Source organism: Pogona vitticeps, chromosome 3 (genome assembly GCF_051106095.1).
Source record: "Pogona vitticeps strain Pit_001003342236 chromosome 3, PviZW2.1, whole genome shotgun sequence".
In the NCBI taxonomy this organism is placed as follows: Eukaryota; Metazoa; Chordata; class Lepidosauria; order Squamata; family Agamidae; genus Pogona; species Pogona vitticeps.
In genome coordinates, this window is record NC_135785.1 from 81,326,180 (window position 1) to 81,341,601 (window position 15,422).

Here is a 15,422-nt window from a genome sequence, read left to right on the forward strand (position 1 = left end):
GTATGAGTAAACTAACCACATCCATGTTAGATTCACATTTCTAACAAGTGATTAATCTCGCAATAGGTTGAGTTCTACTTATTATAGAACTACTGATATTCTAACATGTTTAGCAGCATTTACTTTCTTGGTAAGTTATTGGGGGGAAGGAACCATAAACACTCTTATGTAACTGTGCACATACAAAAATACATTTTTCCAAGGATGCCACAAGAAGTAGGTTATTTAATTTGTTAAATGTTATATGACTATTTTGAGCAATACATGTACTTTCCACTCCACAATCTTTTTCCTCCATATAACTCCAAGATATACATAAATTTTGCTTTTTTAAAAAGCATTGATATCACTGGCATATTTATCCCTGACTTTGCTTTTTCCTAATTTGTTTGCTGGCTTTACCACAAAAAAAAATTCCATTAGTCTGAACTTCCTCTTTAAACCTCAACATGCCAAATATTGGAAGAAAATTCTTCTTCTTGTAGGCATCCTTCAGTCTCGAGAGACTATGGTATCATGCTCTGTACGGAGGTCTTGGAACAGCGTCTGGTGTGGCTGAGAAGGGCAACTCGAGAGTGACAATCTCTTCCACACTGAAGACAAATCCAATCAGTCCCCTGTCCAGCTCCCTGGTTTTGCTCATTTCAGGACTGCTTCTTTGCCTCGGCCTGCTGTACAGAGGCCATGATGCACCGCCTGCCTCCAGAAACATTAATGCAGGGGAAGGTGGACCCTGAAATAATTTTTAAACTGCACTGTAGCCATTTCAAGAATATGAGAATGTTTCTGTGTATGGAAATCAATCCTTCTGTAATCTCCTGTGACAAGGATAGGAAACCTTGAAATTCCTAAATACATTAGACTACATTTCCCACAGTACCTTACTTTCAGCCATGTTGATGGGACTGATGTGTACTGAAGACACCTTAGCACAATTCCCAAAACATCTGAAGGGCCAAGGGTTCCCAAGCCCTGCCCTGTGATTACATAATGTGGCCAGGTCAGCAAGCCTAAAGAATGGGGAAACAGAGAAAAGTATGGTAATGAAGAAAAATCTGGTTTATCATTTTTTGAGGTAAATCATTTTAGTAAAACATCAAATATGTCATTCCTCATGATATATTTCTAACGCCATGCATACATGTGTATTCCTACACTCCAAATGAAATACAGAAGTTGTTTTCCACAGCCATGAATGGGATGAATATAGAGGTTTGGAATAGAAGTCCATCTTTCAAGCCACCATCAGTTTTCTGACGGAGAAATGCCTGTTTTTATTCCAGCCTTCTCAAACTTGATGCCCTCCTGATGTGTCAAATCACAACTTCCAACATCTAGTCATCACAGCCATCCCTTATGACATATTTGACCATCTGCCATTAGGACTGAAACTTGAGCATAGCAGGACATCCCTTTCAATAGAAACTTCTAAACTTACCACCTATTGACCAGAATCCAAGCTGTGTGACCCAAAATGGTCAAAGTCTTGAGTTGTGCAACTGCAAATACCTACACTGGCTTCTTCTGACAATTCACCGCTGAGATTCACACTGATAGTTTTATGCTGGGGTAAAAACATAAGAGAATTCTAGCCAGTAGATGTTCATCATAGAAACATGATAGACTGAAAGACATCCATCTAAAACAGGCATAGACAAATTGTCACTTTCCAAATGTTGCTAAGCTGCAACTCCCATCTTATCCCTTACCACTGAGTGTGCTGATTAAGGCTGATGGGAGGTGTAGTCCAATAACATGCAAATATCCAAAACTTGCTCATTCCTAATCTAGTAATATACAACACAACCAGAGCATCATCTTTTCCTTCTTCTTCCCTTTCAGTGTGGAATGCATGACTGTGCCAGAACAGTGGAAAAATTAAAAATAGACGGAGCTCGATTTTTGGTAAGTAATTTTTATAACTCCTCTTGCAAAATGAACAAAAAGATTATCTCCCTTTTTGGGAGGGGGAGAGTGCTTAAATTATATTGACAAAGTATGGCATTGGTCAAATTTTACAAGATATATAGTCTTGGGTGGTAAAAACACCACAAATGGAAAAACCCAAATATGAGTTTGAAATGAATACAAGTAGAAGAGCCTAAGACGATTGTTTTCAAACGTTTATGTTCTCAAGTGTTTGTGCAGGTGTGTTTGCCATCCCATCAACTTCTTGATATTATGACTTTGAATTCATTTCTGGTTCTGAGATAAAGAGCAAAGTGAGGGAAAAGAGTCATCTGCCAAGAGATCAAGGGTTTTTGTTGGTTCTTAAAAATTCTCTGTCGGTGCTTAATAAGATCAATCAAGCTGAGAAGACAATGTGGAGGAAAACATATGCCAGGTCCAACTAAACTGAAGTTAAATTTAATTTACCAATCCTGTACTGTGATTTTTGTTGTTTATTCGTTAAGTCGTGTCCGACTCTTCGTGACCCCATGGACCAGAGCACACCAGGCCCTCCTGTCTTCCCCTGCCTCCCAGAGTTGGGTCAAATTCATTTGGTAGTTTCGATGACATTGTCCAACCATCTCGTCTTTTACTGTCCCCTTCTCCTCTTGCCTTCACACTTTCCCAACATCAGGGTCTTTTCCAGGGAGACTTCTCTTCTCATGAGATGGCCAAAGTACTGGAGCCTCGGCTTCAGGATCTGTCATTCCAATGAGCACTTGAGGTTGATTTCTTTCAAAATGGATAGGTTTGTTCTCTCTGCAGTCCAGGGAACTCTCAAGAGCCTCCTCCAGCAACACAATTCAAAAGCATCAATTCTTCGGTGGTCAGCCTTCTTTATGGTCCAGCTCTCACTACTGTGATAGTAAAGTAGGAAAGAAGAATTTACTTTCCATCACTATCATGTCCTCTACTGAAGCTTTCCCAAGTGCTACTCAGCCTGGTCTAGGAAGAATCCTTGGCAACATGCTATGATATGTCTGAAAAACACTTTGAAGGTAAAGTCACTAAGATTATAACTTGGACTCCACAGTACACGCAGTTCCATTAGGAGAGATGCTACAGAGCACCATCCGGCTGAGTTTCCTTGGGTGTCTTTCAGTTGTTGAGGGCTGACAAAGTGGATTATCAAGTCCAGTCAATCACTTGCAATGCTCAGACTTTGCCAGTTTGTTATATCTAATAAGGGAGATATGTCTTTCTGGATCTAGGACATGAGTCCTTTCTTGAAAGAGGGAGTGGTGCTACCCTCTTAAAAGTAGTCCATACATTAATTGCTCTGTGCTGAGTTGTCTTTCATATGTAGATGACACACATTTATAGCTATTTTTCCCCATAAAATACTGCTGAAGAAGCAAGGATTCTCAGTCAGTGCTTAAGTCTTCTAATGGATTAGATACAGGCCAATAAATGAGATTCAACCTGTATTCATGTGTTAGGAATCTGAGATGATTCCTAGATCAGACAGGAGCTTTGCAAATCTGACAGCACATTGTTCTTCCAAGGACTGTTATTTCCTTAGACCTGTGTGCTTCAGCAATCAGACTTTCAAATTAAGCCCATGTTTACCTGCCTATGATAAACCACAAAATGAAGCAAGCTACTTTACAAGATTCCGGAAGTGAAAAAAAGTGTCATTTTACTAACAGACTTCTATTAATACGTAAAGGAGCTGTACTTCTAAATGCAAAGCTGCTTGGTTGTCTACTTTGTTCATAAGTATTGTAAATATGAAAAGAGAACGGCATACTAGGCTGCCCACTTCTGACGTCTTTCTGTCACCCTCTACAGAAGGAGGATGACTTTCTGAAATGGAGACCCTCATCTGTTTGTAGAGCACCTCTACATGATTTGCAATGTTGTGCTTCCAGTTTTCACAAATTCACTCAGATTCCTAATGCCTGAAATAGGTTTTACTTCAGACAAATTTGTATCATCCTACTGCTTCACCTGGCAAGTTAAATGGTATTGCCTCTCTCTTTGAGGTGGCTGCACTACTTCAAAATCACTGGGGTCGTCCTGAACTCAGCATTGCAACTAGAGGCACAAGTGGCTAGAGTGCCTTTTATGATATGAAACGGATGAACACACAGTAAGAGCAAGTTTTTTTAGAAGGCATTCCACTTCTGGAGGCGGGGCAGGAACTGACACCCCTTGTCTATATAGGTCAAGGTGCATAATTTGTTGCAAAGTTTAGAATTTCTGGTAAAGTTCTCTTTTTGCTACACAGTAGAAGTATTGAGATTCACAGAGGAGAATAGCTTCAAGTTCCTCAGAGTCCACCTCTTTCTCATTACCTAGCAATTAAAGTCTCAATAGCTTATGTTATTGAGGTAAGTGTGGTGTGTGTGGTCCAGTACAGAAATGGAGAAGAAAATTTGGGGATTCACATTTTCATACAGAAATGCCAATTTTGCAGTTCCCAGGACTAGCAACAGGAGAAGTATGTCTTGCCTCAGGAACCACATACTTCTCAGACTTGGGGTGTGTTTCAGAGGGGGAAACGTGCACAGAAAATGACACATTACAGAAAAACTGGAAACAATCACATTTCAAAATTGCTCATAAAGACGATGAACTCAATAGGAAAGATGCATTCACAGATGTATGCATTAGAACAATGTGTGCAAGAAAGTGCATTCTGCAAAATGGTGTACAAATATGCACATGAATTTCCATGTAGAGAAAGAGAATCCAGTGCTTAAAATGGATAGGGGACACCAGTTGGATTCTTAGGAACACAGCCAGAGTGAGAGACTTGCATTCCTTGTACAGCCTAATTCAAATATTGTTTTCTCCCCATATAAATTGGTACATACATTCCTCCAATGCCAGGTTTTTCTTCTTAAAGCAGTGGCTAGTTCAGAGTTTCCAGTTTGAAGGATCTTTCATACCAATGGAGTTCCTTCAAGCATCTGCTTGGTTACTTAAGAATCGTTGTGCTCATCAACAAGGTTCTGTTTTCATATTCTACATATCTCCGTGACTTATTCCTCCATCTCACCGAGTCTATTACTCTACATAATCCATGCCCTCTCCCTTCCTTTGCCATCCCTTGACCCTTTCCTTATACAAATATTCAGTATACTGCAAAACCCCAAACACTGCCACCCAATTAATTCTGCAAGGGAAATGTTTGCGCATGTATCAATTCTGCTTTAATTATAATAATGAGTGCAGAATATCATTACACTTTATTTCTTAACTTAAATTAGATTACAAACAGCTCTGGTTTAGAAGGCATTTTCCAAATTGGGAGCTAGCTGAAGCATTTCAAAGGGTCTGCATGCCAAATCGGGACGCTGCAAATGGCCATAGATCTTTGAAGTGCAACCCTAAACATTAACTACTAGGGAAAGGCCTCTCACTAAGAAAGCTAACATATAAACTATTGCTAAGGGAAGCTGTCATTTCCAATCATATGTCAAGCATTGCATGTTAACTGAAAATGAACAAAAGCCATGCAGTCATCTAGTGTGCCATAAAACAGACCAAAGCATCTCCAGTTACTTGAGTCTGGATTTTTTTAAAATCATAAGACTAGTATCTGCATTCTTATAAAAAGAAATACAAACTTAAAAGCATTGTAGTACCTTTGTTGCGGTTGTTATGTGCTGTCAAGTTCCTTCCTATTTATGATGACTCAAACAGGGCTTTTGAGCGACATGAGATGTTGAAGAAGTGTTTTATCATTCACATTCACACACAGAGAGAGTGAGTTTCCATGGCCAAGTGGAGATTCGAACCCATTTCTTCTGAGTCTTAGGATGACTCTCTATCCCTTATACCACAGTAGCTTTCAAAACACTTTTAAGATTAATCAAGTGGCCTTAATTACAAGTGGCCTCTAAATATAAAGAAACTACTGCCTTCTGCTTCTGTTAACTTAGCAGTTATGTTCTGGTAATTTTATGGACCCTCTTGTATTTGGACATCATTTATGGCCTCAGCAAGTCTTAATCGAGCCCTGCTTCCAGTGTTGCTTTACCACTTTTCTTAGTCCCCACCCCCATTAAAAAGTAATTTAAGGAAAACTTGACAAAATTAATGCATGCACAGTGCCTCTGGATTGGTAGTGTTAAAAATCATCCATTTGGAAGCACCCTAACTGAACCACTAAAAGGGTCCATTGAGGTGATCTGTTTGGTAGGTTATTCACAGAGGTCTACCCTCCAGTGGTGAAGAATATAATCACATGTGATTTTCCTCACCCAGACGTCTTGCATTTAGTGTGCATACATGTATGTGTGCGTGATAAATGACAGGAAAGTAAACACATACAGTTGCAAGTCTGACTGATAAGGTATGAAACTCTGAGGAAATCCCATTGTGGCAGGGAAAACGGAGAACAGTCTTTCCCTTTAACGCCTCATTTGAGGAAGATGCAACTGACTTTGAACTTTGTAATCCCCAGTATTTGAGCTGCTGGCTGCCTGAAGATCAGACATAAGATGAAACAGTGGACTTAGCAATTATGTTTAAAGCATACTTTTCTTTGTTCAGCTGGTACATTTCTCCTATGCTCAGTTTGTATAAAATGTTATTTTTAAAGATAACAAATACAACAAACCTCTAGTGACTCCTTCAACGTGAAATTAGAGGAATTTCTCCATTCTAGAAAAGAAATATGAGAACAAAGAAAGCAAAGAGATTTAGAAAGTATGTTTTTGCCTGAAAAACAAAAGCAAAACAAAAATCATGATGTGCAAGGAATTTCATCATTTTCTTTTCCATGAAAACAAAATGGATTAGCCCAAAGTCCTTAACAAGCAATTAAATCTAATTGATTTTCATATGGCACCAATGGATGGGATCAGCACCTAATTTCAAGACAGCTGCATATGAAATTCAGAGCCGTTCTACCATTGAGTACAATACAGCAGCCAACAAAGGCAGTAGCTTTTGATTGTCATGAAAAGAGGATAAATGGCTAATTATTTAATTTTTTGTAATTTTATTTTTAATACCAGGAAGAAGTATTACTGGGATTCTCTGCCTTTAATGCTATGAGTGGATGTATCTTGGGGGGGGGGGGCAGGATAGAGACCACAGACACCATCCTTGTGTCCTCCATCACATAGTAGAAAACTCGGAGTCAATGTTCCAACAACAAACAGAATATTTATTATGAACAATTTACATTACTTTCCTATAACAAAGTTTTCCACACAAAGCCATTAATAGAGGAATCAGCTATAGTCCAATGTGGAATACTGCCACCCTTTGTAAACTTTCCAGCTTCCCCTCCTTGATGTCCTGGTGCAAACATTAGAACTGCCTTTCCTAGTGCAAACATGATGCTGGTTTGCAGCCAAGCCCTCCCGGTTGACCAATCTCTTGTTCAGCACCTCTCAGGCATCGCGCAGCTTGTCTTTGCCTCTGGGGGCCCCCTTTGGCTCTTCCAGGCTAAAGTAGCTCCTACAAATTAAAAAGATCAAACTTGCTTATCTTGAAAGAGAGTGGTTGATCTTCTGAAAATGCCTTTCGAAAGGGAAAAACAACCACTTTGTAATATAAAACAAGTACTGAGCACGTGTAGAATAGGTTTATCAGCAAGATAATTCCAAAGTAGATACATCGTTGTAGCTTCATGAGTTAGAAGGGAGATGTTTGGAGGGCAATGAAAGGTCACAGAAACAGTCAAAAGACAGGTTCTCTTTGAAGAGTCAAGAAATATTCAAGATATGAGGCATATTCAAAGTATTTCTGCATTACAAAAGCACAGAGCAATTGTTTGTCCCAGCCCTAGTGCTTTCAATAAACACTCCCTCAGATTTTCTGAGACCAGGCTCCTGACACAAGTCTTCAAAGTGGAAAACAGCTCTAGGTCTGGGGCAATCTGAACTTTTGGCTCAGTGAAGACCCAATTAGCTGATTTTTAACTCATTCCTGGCCAAATAGGCATTAGTACAGTGGCGCCTCGCAAGACGAATGTAATTTGTTCTGCGAGAAGCACTGTCTTGTGAAAAAATCATCTTGCGAAAAGCAGTTTCCCATAGGAATGCATTGCAATGCATTCCTATGGGAACCTCGCAAGACAAATGAAATGTTTTCATCTTGCGAGGCATCAGTCTCGGGGAAAAAACCATCTTGCAAAGCATGTCCATAGAAGCCTTCTTGCAAGGCACCATAGTGATCGCAAAAACCAATCATCTTGTGGGTTTTTCATCCCGTGAGACATTTGTCTTGTGAGGCACCACTATACAGGTAAAGGGATTGTGTGCATTGCTGTAAAAATATTTTTAAAAGAATAGAGAACAAATATTCAGAAGCTCACTTGTTTAAGATATGAAATTACTGTTTTTTTGCTTTTTAGCTGGGGATGGTCTTAACTGATGTTAGTAGAGCTTTATTGCCTATATCTTGTCATGGTTTCAACCATTCCATCCATCTTGTTTTGTACAATGGATTCATAATTAAGGAAAAAACATGAAGTCACTTCTGATATGTGGTGACTATATGAATTAATTACCTCCACAATGGCCTATCATTAAGAGATCTGCTCAGATCTTGCAAACCAAGAGCATCTCATGTTAAGTTGTTCTCTCTTCCTACTGCCTCACCTTCCTAGCAATATTGACTTTTCCAGTAAGTTCAAGTCTTCCAAATGAACAATTATAGCTTCCTTTATTGAGACAGTCTGTCTCATTTTAGGTCTTCCTCTCTTATTCACAAAGCAAGAAGAAATCCAAGAAGCTAGCTCCTTTTTTCATCACTTAACCACTTTTCACCCAAACATGAAGCGATTGTCAGGGCTATTTTTTGACAATGTGAATGGTACTGAGCACGAGAAGTTACCCTGTAGAGCATCTTGGCTTGTCAACATACAATCTGCCCTTTACTATGTAAAGCTTGGCCTCTTTTTTTCCTGCTGGCAACATGGGCACAATATTGTGCAGCAGTATTGGGCCATTTCCTGGCATTTTGAATTGTGGATTCAAAAGGACAATACACATTTATAAACTGGAAGGTTTTTTAAAAGAATGTCATTAATGCTTACTAGATGTTACTGGTGACAAAAGTAGCCTAGCTAATGCACCCTAAACATAGCAGGTAGCTTAGGAGGAAAATAAACAGAATTGTGGCTTTTAGGATTCAGCTATTTATACAGCTGAGGTACCTGACCCAAAACAGCTTCAGTATGTATGCTTAGAGACTGTTGAGAAAACATTGGTGTTCATCTTCATGTTATTTTTCCCCCAAGCTTCCCAGATACTTTGAAGCACTGTCATCCTTTATATAAAGGCTTTCAAGCAGAAATGAAATCCATCACTGTGGTAAAATATTATAGTCTCACAAGGATTTTGTAAAAAGAGAAATAGACCCATATAACAAGCAAAGGCAATAAAAGGTGGCACAGACTGTATTTAAAGCAAACATAGCACAGAGACATATTTTAAAACCTGAGTTGAAGCTCCATAAAGTTTATTCCAGCTCTACAGTTCTAAGAGTATTATTATTATTCTATTCAATGGCATATTTTCCTCCCAACATGTACTTTCATAACAACCCTATGAGACTTTTTAAAAGGCTGAGAGATGGAGACTGGCTGAAGATCATGCAGTGAGCTTCATGGATCAGTGACAATTTGAACATGGCCTCTCACCTTCTGGTCCAACAGTCTAACTGCTCTACCATGCTGGTTTTCTGAATCCCATAGTCTTAATACTGTGATTATGCAGGCACACTTCTTTTTGGCTTCTTCTCCTCAAAGATCAGGGAGAAAAAAATCTTTTGTCTCTTACTCCCAGGGTAGAAGTGTCACCTTTTTGCTCTGCTCTTACAAACTCCAAAGCCATATCCTTAAAAAATAAAATAAAAGACAACACCCTCCAGGACATGGAGGCCCTGATTTATCACAGCAGACAAATCAGGAAAACATTTCTACTCTCAAACTGTTGCAAAATGGTTTTGACATAAATTTTGTGTTCCTCTGCAGAAATGGCAAGTTCGTCTATTGAAATATCCTGACAGAAAATTATCCAACCAAAACTAGAAATGTCAGAATGCTGAGTATGATTTATCCCAGAAAAGTAGCATGTAAATGTGAAAAATAAAGAAATATAACTAACTCAGTCTTGCATTAAATATAGATTAAAGGAATCTCTTTTGATGTCTAGCACTTTTGTTCTTGAAGTTTATGGAAACATCTTCAAGTAAGATGTAAACATGAAGGTAACATTCTTAAAATGTTTATAAGTAGCTTTGAGAAAAAAACTTTAATCCATGGTGTTGCAGTTTCCAGTAAAATTAATGATTTTAGAAGCATATTTAACATTGCTGAAATATCAAACATTCACAAAATATTTCAAACATTAAATTATTCCCATTGGATAGTCAAGAGATTTTAAACTAGCTTTCTATACTTTATTTCAGAGCATGTAATTTCTAAGACAATCAAAGGAAAAGTGTTCATTTATTTCAGTGGAATATATGAGGAAATCAACTTTCTGTGCATTACACTCATCATCCAGGTCCTGCCCCAGGCATTTTGCTGCCTTCAGCAGAATAGAGAATGATGAAGAGTGTTTGTTTGTTTGTTTGTTTGTTTGTTTAAAAGATTTTTTTACCTCACCTTTCTCCTTAAAAGGACCCAAAGTGGCTTACATCATTAAAAAGACAATATTTTAAACTAAAAAAAGTAAGTATACAAATATTTAAACAGAATTATACTTAAAACAGTAAATAAAATCAGTACTAAAAGCACATTTAAAAGCAACTGAGTAAGTCATTTAAAACAAACCTCTCAGATCACATGTCAATAAGGAAAAGCCTGCCTGAAGAGAAAGGTCTTTGCCTGCTTGAGGAAGGACAGCAAAGGTGGGGCCAGTCCAGCCTCCTGTGGGAGGGAGTTCCAGAGTCTGGGCTCATAATGGGAGACATGGTCTTTGAGATAGCTTGGACATAAGCTATTTAGGGCTTTATAGGTTAAAATCTGCAATTTGAACTGTACCCTGTTACAGTAGCCAGTTTAGCTACTGTAACAGGGGAGTTATAAGTTCCCTGTAAATAGCCCCTGTAGCATTTTAGACCTGCTGGAGTTTCCAAACACTTTCCAAAGGCAGCCCCATGTAGAGCGCATTACAGTAATCCAGTAAAGATGTAACTAAGGCATGTGTCACTGGCCAAATCAGACCTCTCCAGGAACTGGTGCAAAGGGTGGATTAATTTTAATTCTGCAAAGGCACTCCTGGCCACCACCAAAACCTGAACATCCAGGCTGAGAGACGAATCCAGGAGTACTCCCAAGCTGTGCACCTGTGTTTTGAGGGGAAATGTAACCCCATCTGGCACAACCCTATTCCTTGATCTGCTAACAGGGCATGGTACTCAAACATAATGAATTTATTTGGACACAATAATCATAAAATACCCAAAGCATCCCTCAAAATCCCCTCCAGTGGTAAAAAAAACGGCAATAGCAATTAAATAACAATTTTCTGGCTTTTCTTTACACCCCTGTCTTTACACCCCTGAGGCAACTGCCTGATTCTACCTAATGGTAGAGCTGGCCCTCTCATCAACTAAGCTGCTAAAAATGGAAGGGAATGGTAGAAACACCCACAAAAGGCTGTTTCGTTTCTGTGATATGAAAGCCTAGACCCATATGAGCATCTCTTTGCATAGGTGGGCTGAAGCCTCCACTAATATGAACACAGCAGGAGTTCCACACCTCTATTGAAAAACACATAGAAATGTGGATGTAAACATAAGTCTGTTGGGTCTCCTACCTCTATAGAGCAACTGATAAAAATGAACTTAGGATATTTACATAAGAGACAACCTAGGACTGCCGTTCAAAAGGCACTGAACATGTTACTCCATCTTTTCTGCCTGGAACAATTTTAGATGGAAGGCTCCTCATACTAGAAATGAAAGGGAACTCTGTGGCTATTCTATCTTTTCTCCTTCAAAGGTTTGTTTTTTTGTAATAAGACAGATGAAATGGTGGAAAAACAAGGGAGGATTACATGTGAAGTCCCTGTAAAATTCAGTGAATGGGGCAAGATGATGCTGTGATAAAAGCCTTGCTTCAAACCTTCAACGGTAACAAAAAAGAGAAAGAGAGAAAAGAAGTAGTGAGGAGGGAAAGGGGGGAATTACAAATAAAGGACATCTTCTAAAGTTTGGTGAATACCTCAAAGCAAGAGTATAACAAAAGCCGTGTCTGAAAACACTGTTACTTACACAGCTCTGTACTTTGAAGCAGGAGTTGGCTGACTAGAAACCAGAGCATGGATCCAGACCCTAAAATTCTGCGTGTGGCTAGACATCTTAGCTGAGCACCTTGGTTTCGTGTACTATTAGGCTAACTGGTTCCTATACCAGCAAGTGGTTCTCTCTGCTCCAGCATAAAACAAGGCCTTTGAGTATGCCCCTTGATTCTATTTGAATGCTCAGGAAACAAGTCTATAGAGCACCTATCCAGAAACTTTATGATATCAAGAAACAAGAATTGTTCTCCTTAGCAAACAGAACCTGCTCTCCTTCAGCAAGCACTGGCCTTCCATCATACAGTATGGGGCTCCTGCAAGTTTTTTTAACTATGGTGTGGTCAGCCAGGCCTGTAGAGCATTTGTGCTTGCCAGATTTAATGTCCTACCTTCAGCCTTACTCCAGGGTAGATTTCAGGAAGTTCCTCATTAAGAAAGATACTGCCCGTGTGGAGATTCGGTACCCAATTTTTTGCACATTTTACAAACAAATTAGGAGCACACTGATTCAACCCCTGCTGCATAATTCTCAAGGCCAGTCATGTGTTGCCTGTCAGACCAGAACTTTCATATACTGGCTCAAATGGATAACTTCTTCATGGCTGCAGTACATAGAACAGCTGTGTTGCTTGCTTGATCATTGCATTTGTTTCTTCTTTCTTTTTATATTCGCTGTCTTTATGTACTTGTATTAGTCATATGGCCTCAGTAAACTTTATTATTATACAAAGGAAAACATTGCATCTATTTAGAGGAACTGTTGACTTTTGGTTTGTTTTGGGGGAGGGTTCACACACAGATAAAGGCTAGAACAAAATATACATTTATAAGAGTAAACAACTGTCTTATGCAATGGTAAAGACTAATGCATTTTATTTGGGATAAGCTACCGTAACTGCAGCCAGTTTAGTCCATGGAAGCTTATGCAAAATAAAATCAGATAGCCTCCAAAGGGGCTACATGGCTCTTTGTTGTTGCTGCTGCAACAAACTAAGTCTGTTGGAAATTTATTAGGGATGAACACATGAAGGTAGACATGCATAGGCTTGAACTGTTCACATCATCAAGCCACTGAAAGGAAATACAGATGTTCTTGTGTGTTATCTGTTGGGCATAACTGGAAGGAAGCATGGGGGGGGGGAGAAAACCCCAGCAAAACTAGCAGGGAGGAAGAGGAAAGAGGTGCTTCCAAATTTTGCCACAAGGCAAAAAACTACAGTATTAGGCTGCAGGTTAGAGCCAGCAGACACAGTAACCAATTAAGCTGGCTGTTACTGCTCTAATTCTGAGTTTATCAACCCAATATAAGAATCTGCAATGCAGCACAGATTTAGAACCATGCACTGCTTGCCTGAGCTTTTCAAATGACATTAGAAATTACGCTTAGCTAGCATAGCTGCAATGGGGAAGGGGAGAGAGGGAAGGAACTTAGTGTGCATCTGCAAGAATTGCCAACAAAAATGCCCAAGTTTCCCATCATCAGAATGAATGCATTCTGTCTTCTACATTACACCCTGTCATTCTTATTCTGCTAAGAGTAACAATGAGGCCAAACAGACACATGCAAGCCACTGGAGCCAGAAACATGCGAGAAATTCAGACAGAGTCTAATCACCACTTAGTATCCATTTGCCTTTGTCCATTAATTTAGGGTTGCAGTCTTCCATTCTTGAAAAGGGGACAGCTATTCCTTTAAGAGATCCATTTGCAATCCTTTCAGGGACCGCCTGTTGTCTCTCAGGACATTCTTAAAGGGACAGGAGTCCCCCTTCTGGATTGAAGCTGGCAACACCAGAACTCCAGTGATCCGTCCATTACCAGCATTCTTTGCTGAGGAACGAAAACCAGCAGACGTTCCTCTGAGTGAATCAGGGGAGGGTTTTTAAATATTTATCAACTGCTCCATATTTTAAAACCCATAGAGTTTTTCCCAATTACAAACAGATTCAAAGGAGAATAGAAGAAAGGATCTGATTTTTGTTTTGTTTTGTTTTTTCTTCCCCCACTAGCCCTGTTTCATTGTGCAGAATTTAATCTAACATGGTTTGGTTGTATTCCAAATGATACTTTGTTAAAATACACTCTGTAAATTAAGTAGCATAGATAGAAACTAACTGTAAATACAAGATAATTTCCAGAGTTCTGTGCACAGGTGAAAAGTTTTAAGTATTTTATTTACTTAAGGCCACTTAGGTTGAAATCGTGTCTACAATCCTATAATGTTCTATATCCAATGCCTTGTTCAGCTATTATGTGAGTCTATGTCAGTTTTTGAAGGCATTGGTTCCGAAGGCAATGTGGCACCTTGCTGTTTAGCAGCAATTGATCCTGGCGATTTACGCAATTAAACTGACATACATGTAAATCACCAACAGGATTCTGACCAACAAGTTTTTTCTTTCTTCTGCCCTTCTTTTACTATCTATTTTGCCTCTCATCACAAGATTCAGATTGTTGATTGAAGAATTTGAGCATTCTGCATTTTATGGCCAATATTCTGTCTAGCATTCACTGTACGCAACTGCAAAAGCAGAAGTAACTGCAGCAACATAGAGAAATCAGCTGCCTGCTTGTTCATAGATAGGGCCACTTGCATGACCAGACATCACTGCAGCTGTTTCTGCATTTGTTAGTTGCAAATGTGGAAGACTGAACAAGATACTGGCCTACATGTGTTATAATTTCTTAGTTTTCATTCATTTACTCTAATATATTTTCCTGGATCATCCCCCCATTCATAAAATTTTGAGCCTTTAAAAAAATGCTTTTCAAATGCTTCTGTCTTTTCTATAGCTTCCTGTATTCAAGTCCATGATTCCATGCTCAGCTACAGAATCTAAGAAAACAGAGCACTGTACAATGTGTGTTTTCAAAGCCTATTTTACTATGATTGCCAGATACATGGGTACCAAAAGGAGGACATAGAAAGACAAAACAGAGGACAGATGAGGACGTATTGAATGTTTCATTTGAATTGTTCGGGATTAAACCTGCAATCAATACAATTTTATTGCAATAGCTGCCAATAAATGTCTCTTGTTGAACCAACCAAGAAACAGTCAAGTTAAAAAATAAAAATAAATTCAACGGAGGTTCTTTTTTCAAAATACCAAAAAACATTATTTAAACAGCCAATTGTACATGAAGCCACCCTGGTCCGTCTGTGGGATCCCCTGGCTGCTCGCACTCTCCACAGGCGTAGAGGCAACCTTGCTAATCTGGATGCCTAAACAAGGCTCCGGTGCAGGCAGGGGGAAA

At 39.2% G+C, this 15,422-nt stretch overlaps 1 protein-coding gene across 4 annotated transcripts in view; it reads left to right on the forward strand.

The window, feature by feature from the left end:
* The window catches only part of BLNK (B cell linker), a 130,261-nt gene that overhangs the window by 16,186 nt on the left and 98,653 nt on the right, over positions 1-15,422 (forward strand). For all 4 annotated transcript variants that reach the window (XM_020794990.3, XM_078391310.1, XM_020794984.3 and 1 more), the window contains exon 2: positions 1,843-1,905. In XM_020794990.3, coding sequence (XP_020650649.3) covers positions 1,843-1,905 — 63 coding nt within the window. The remainder of the gene's footprint in view (positions 1-1,842; positions 1,906-15,422) is intronic.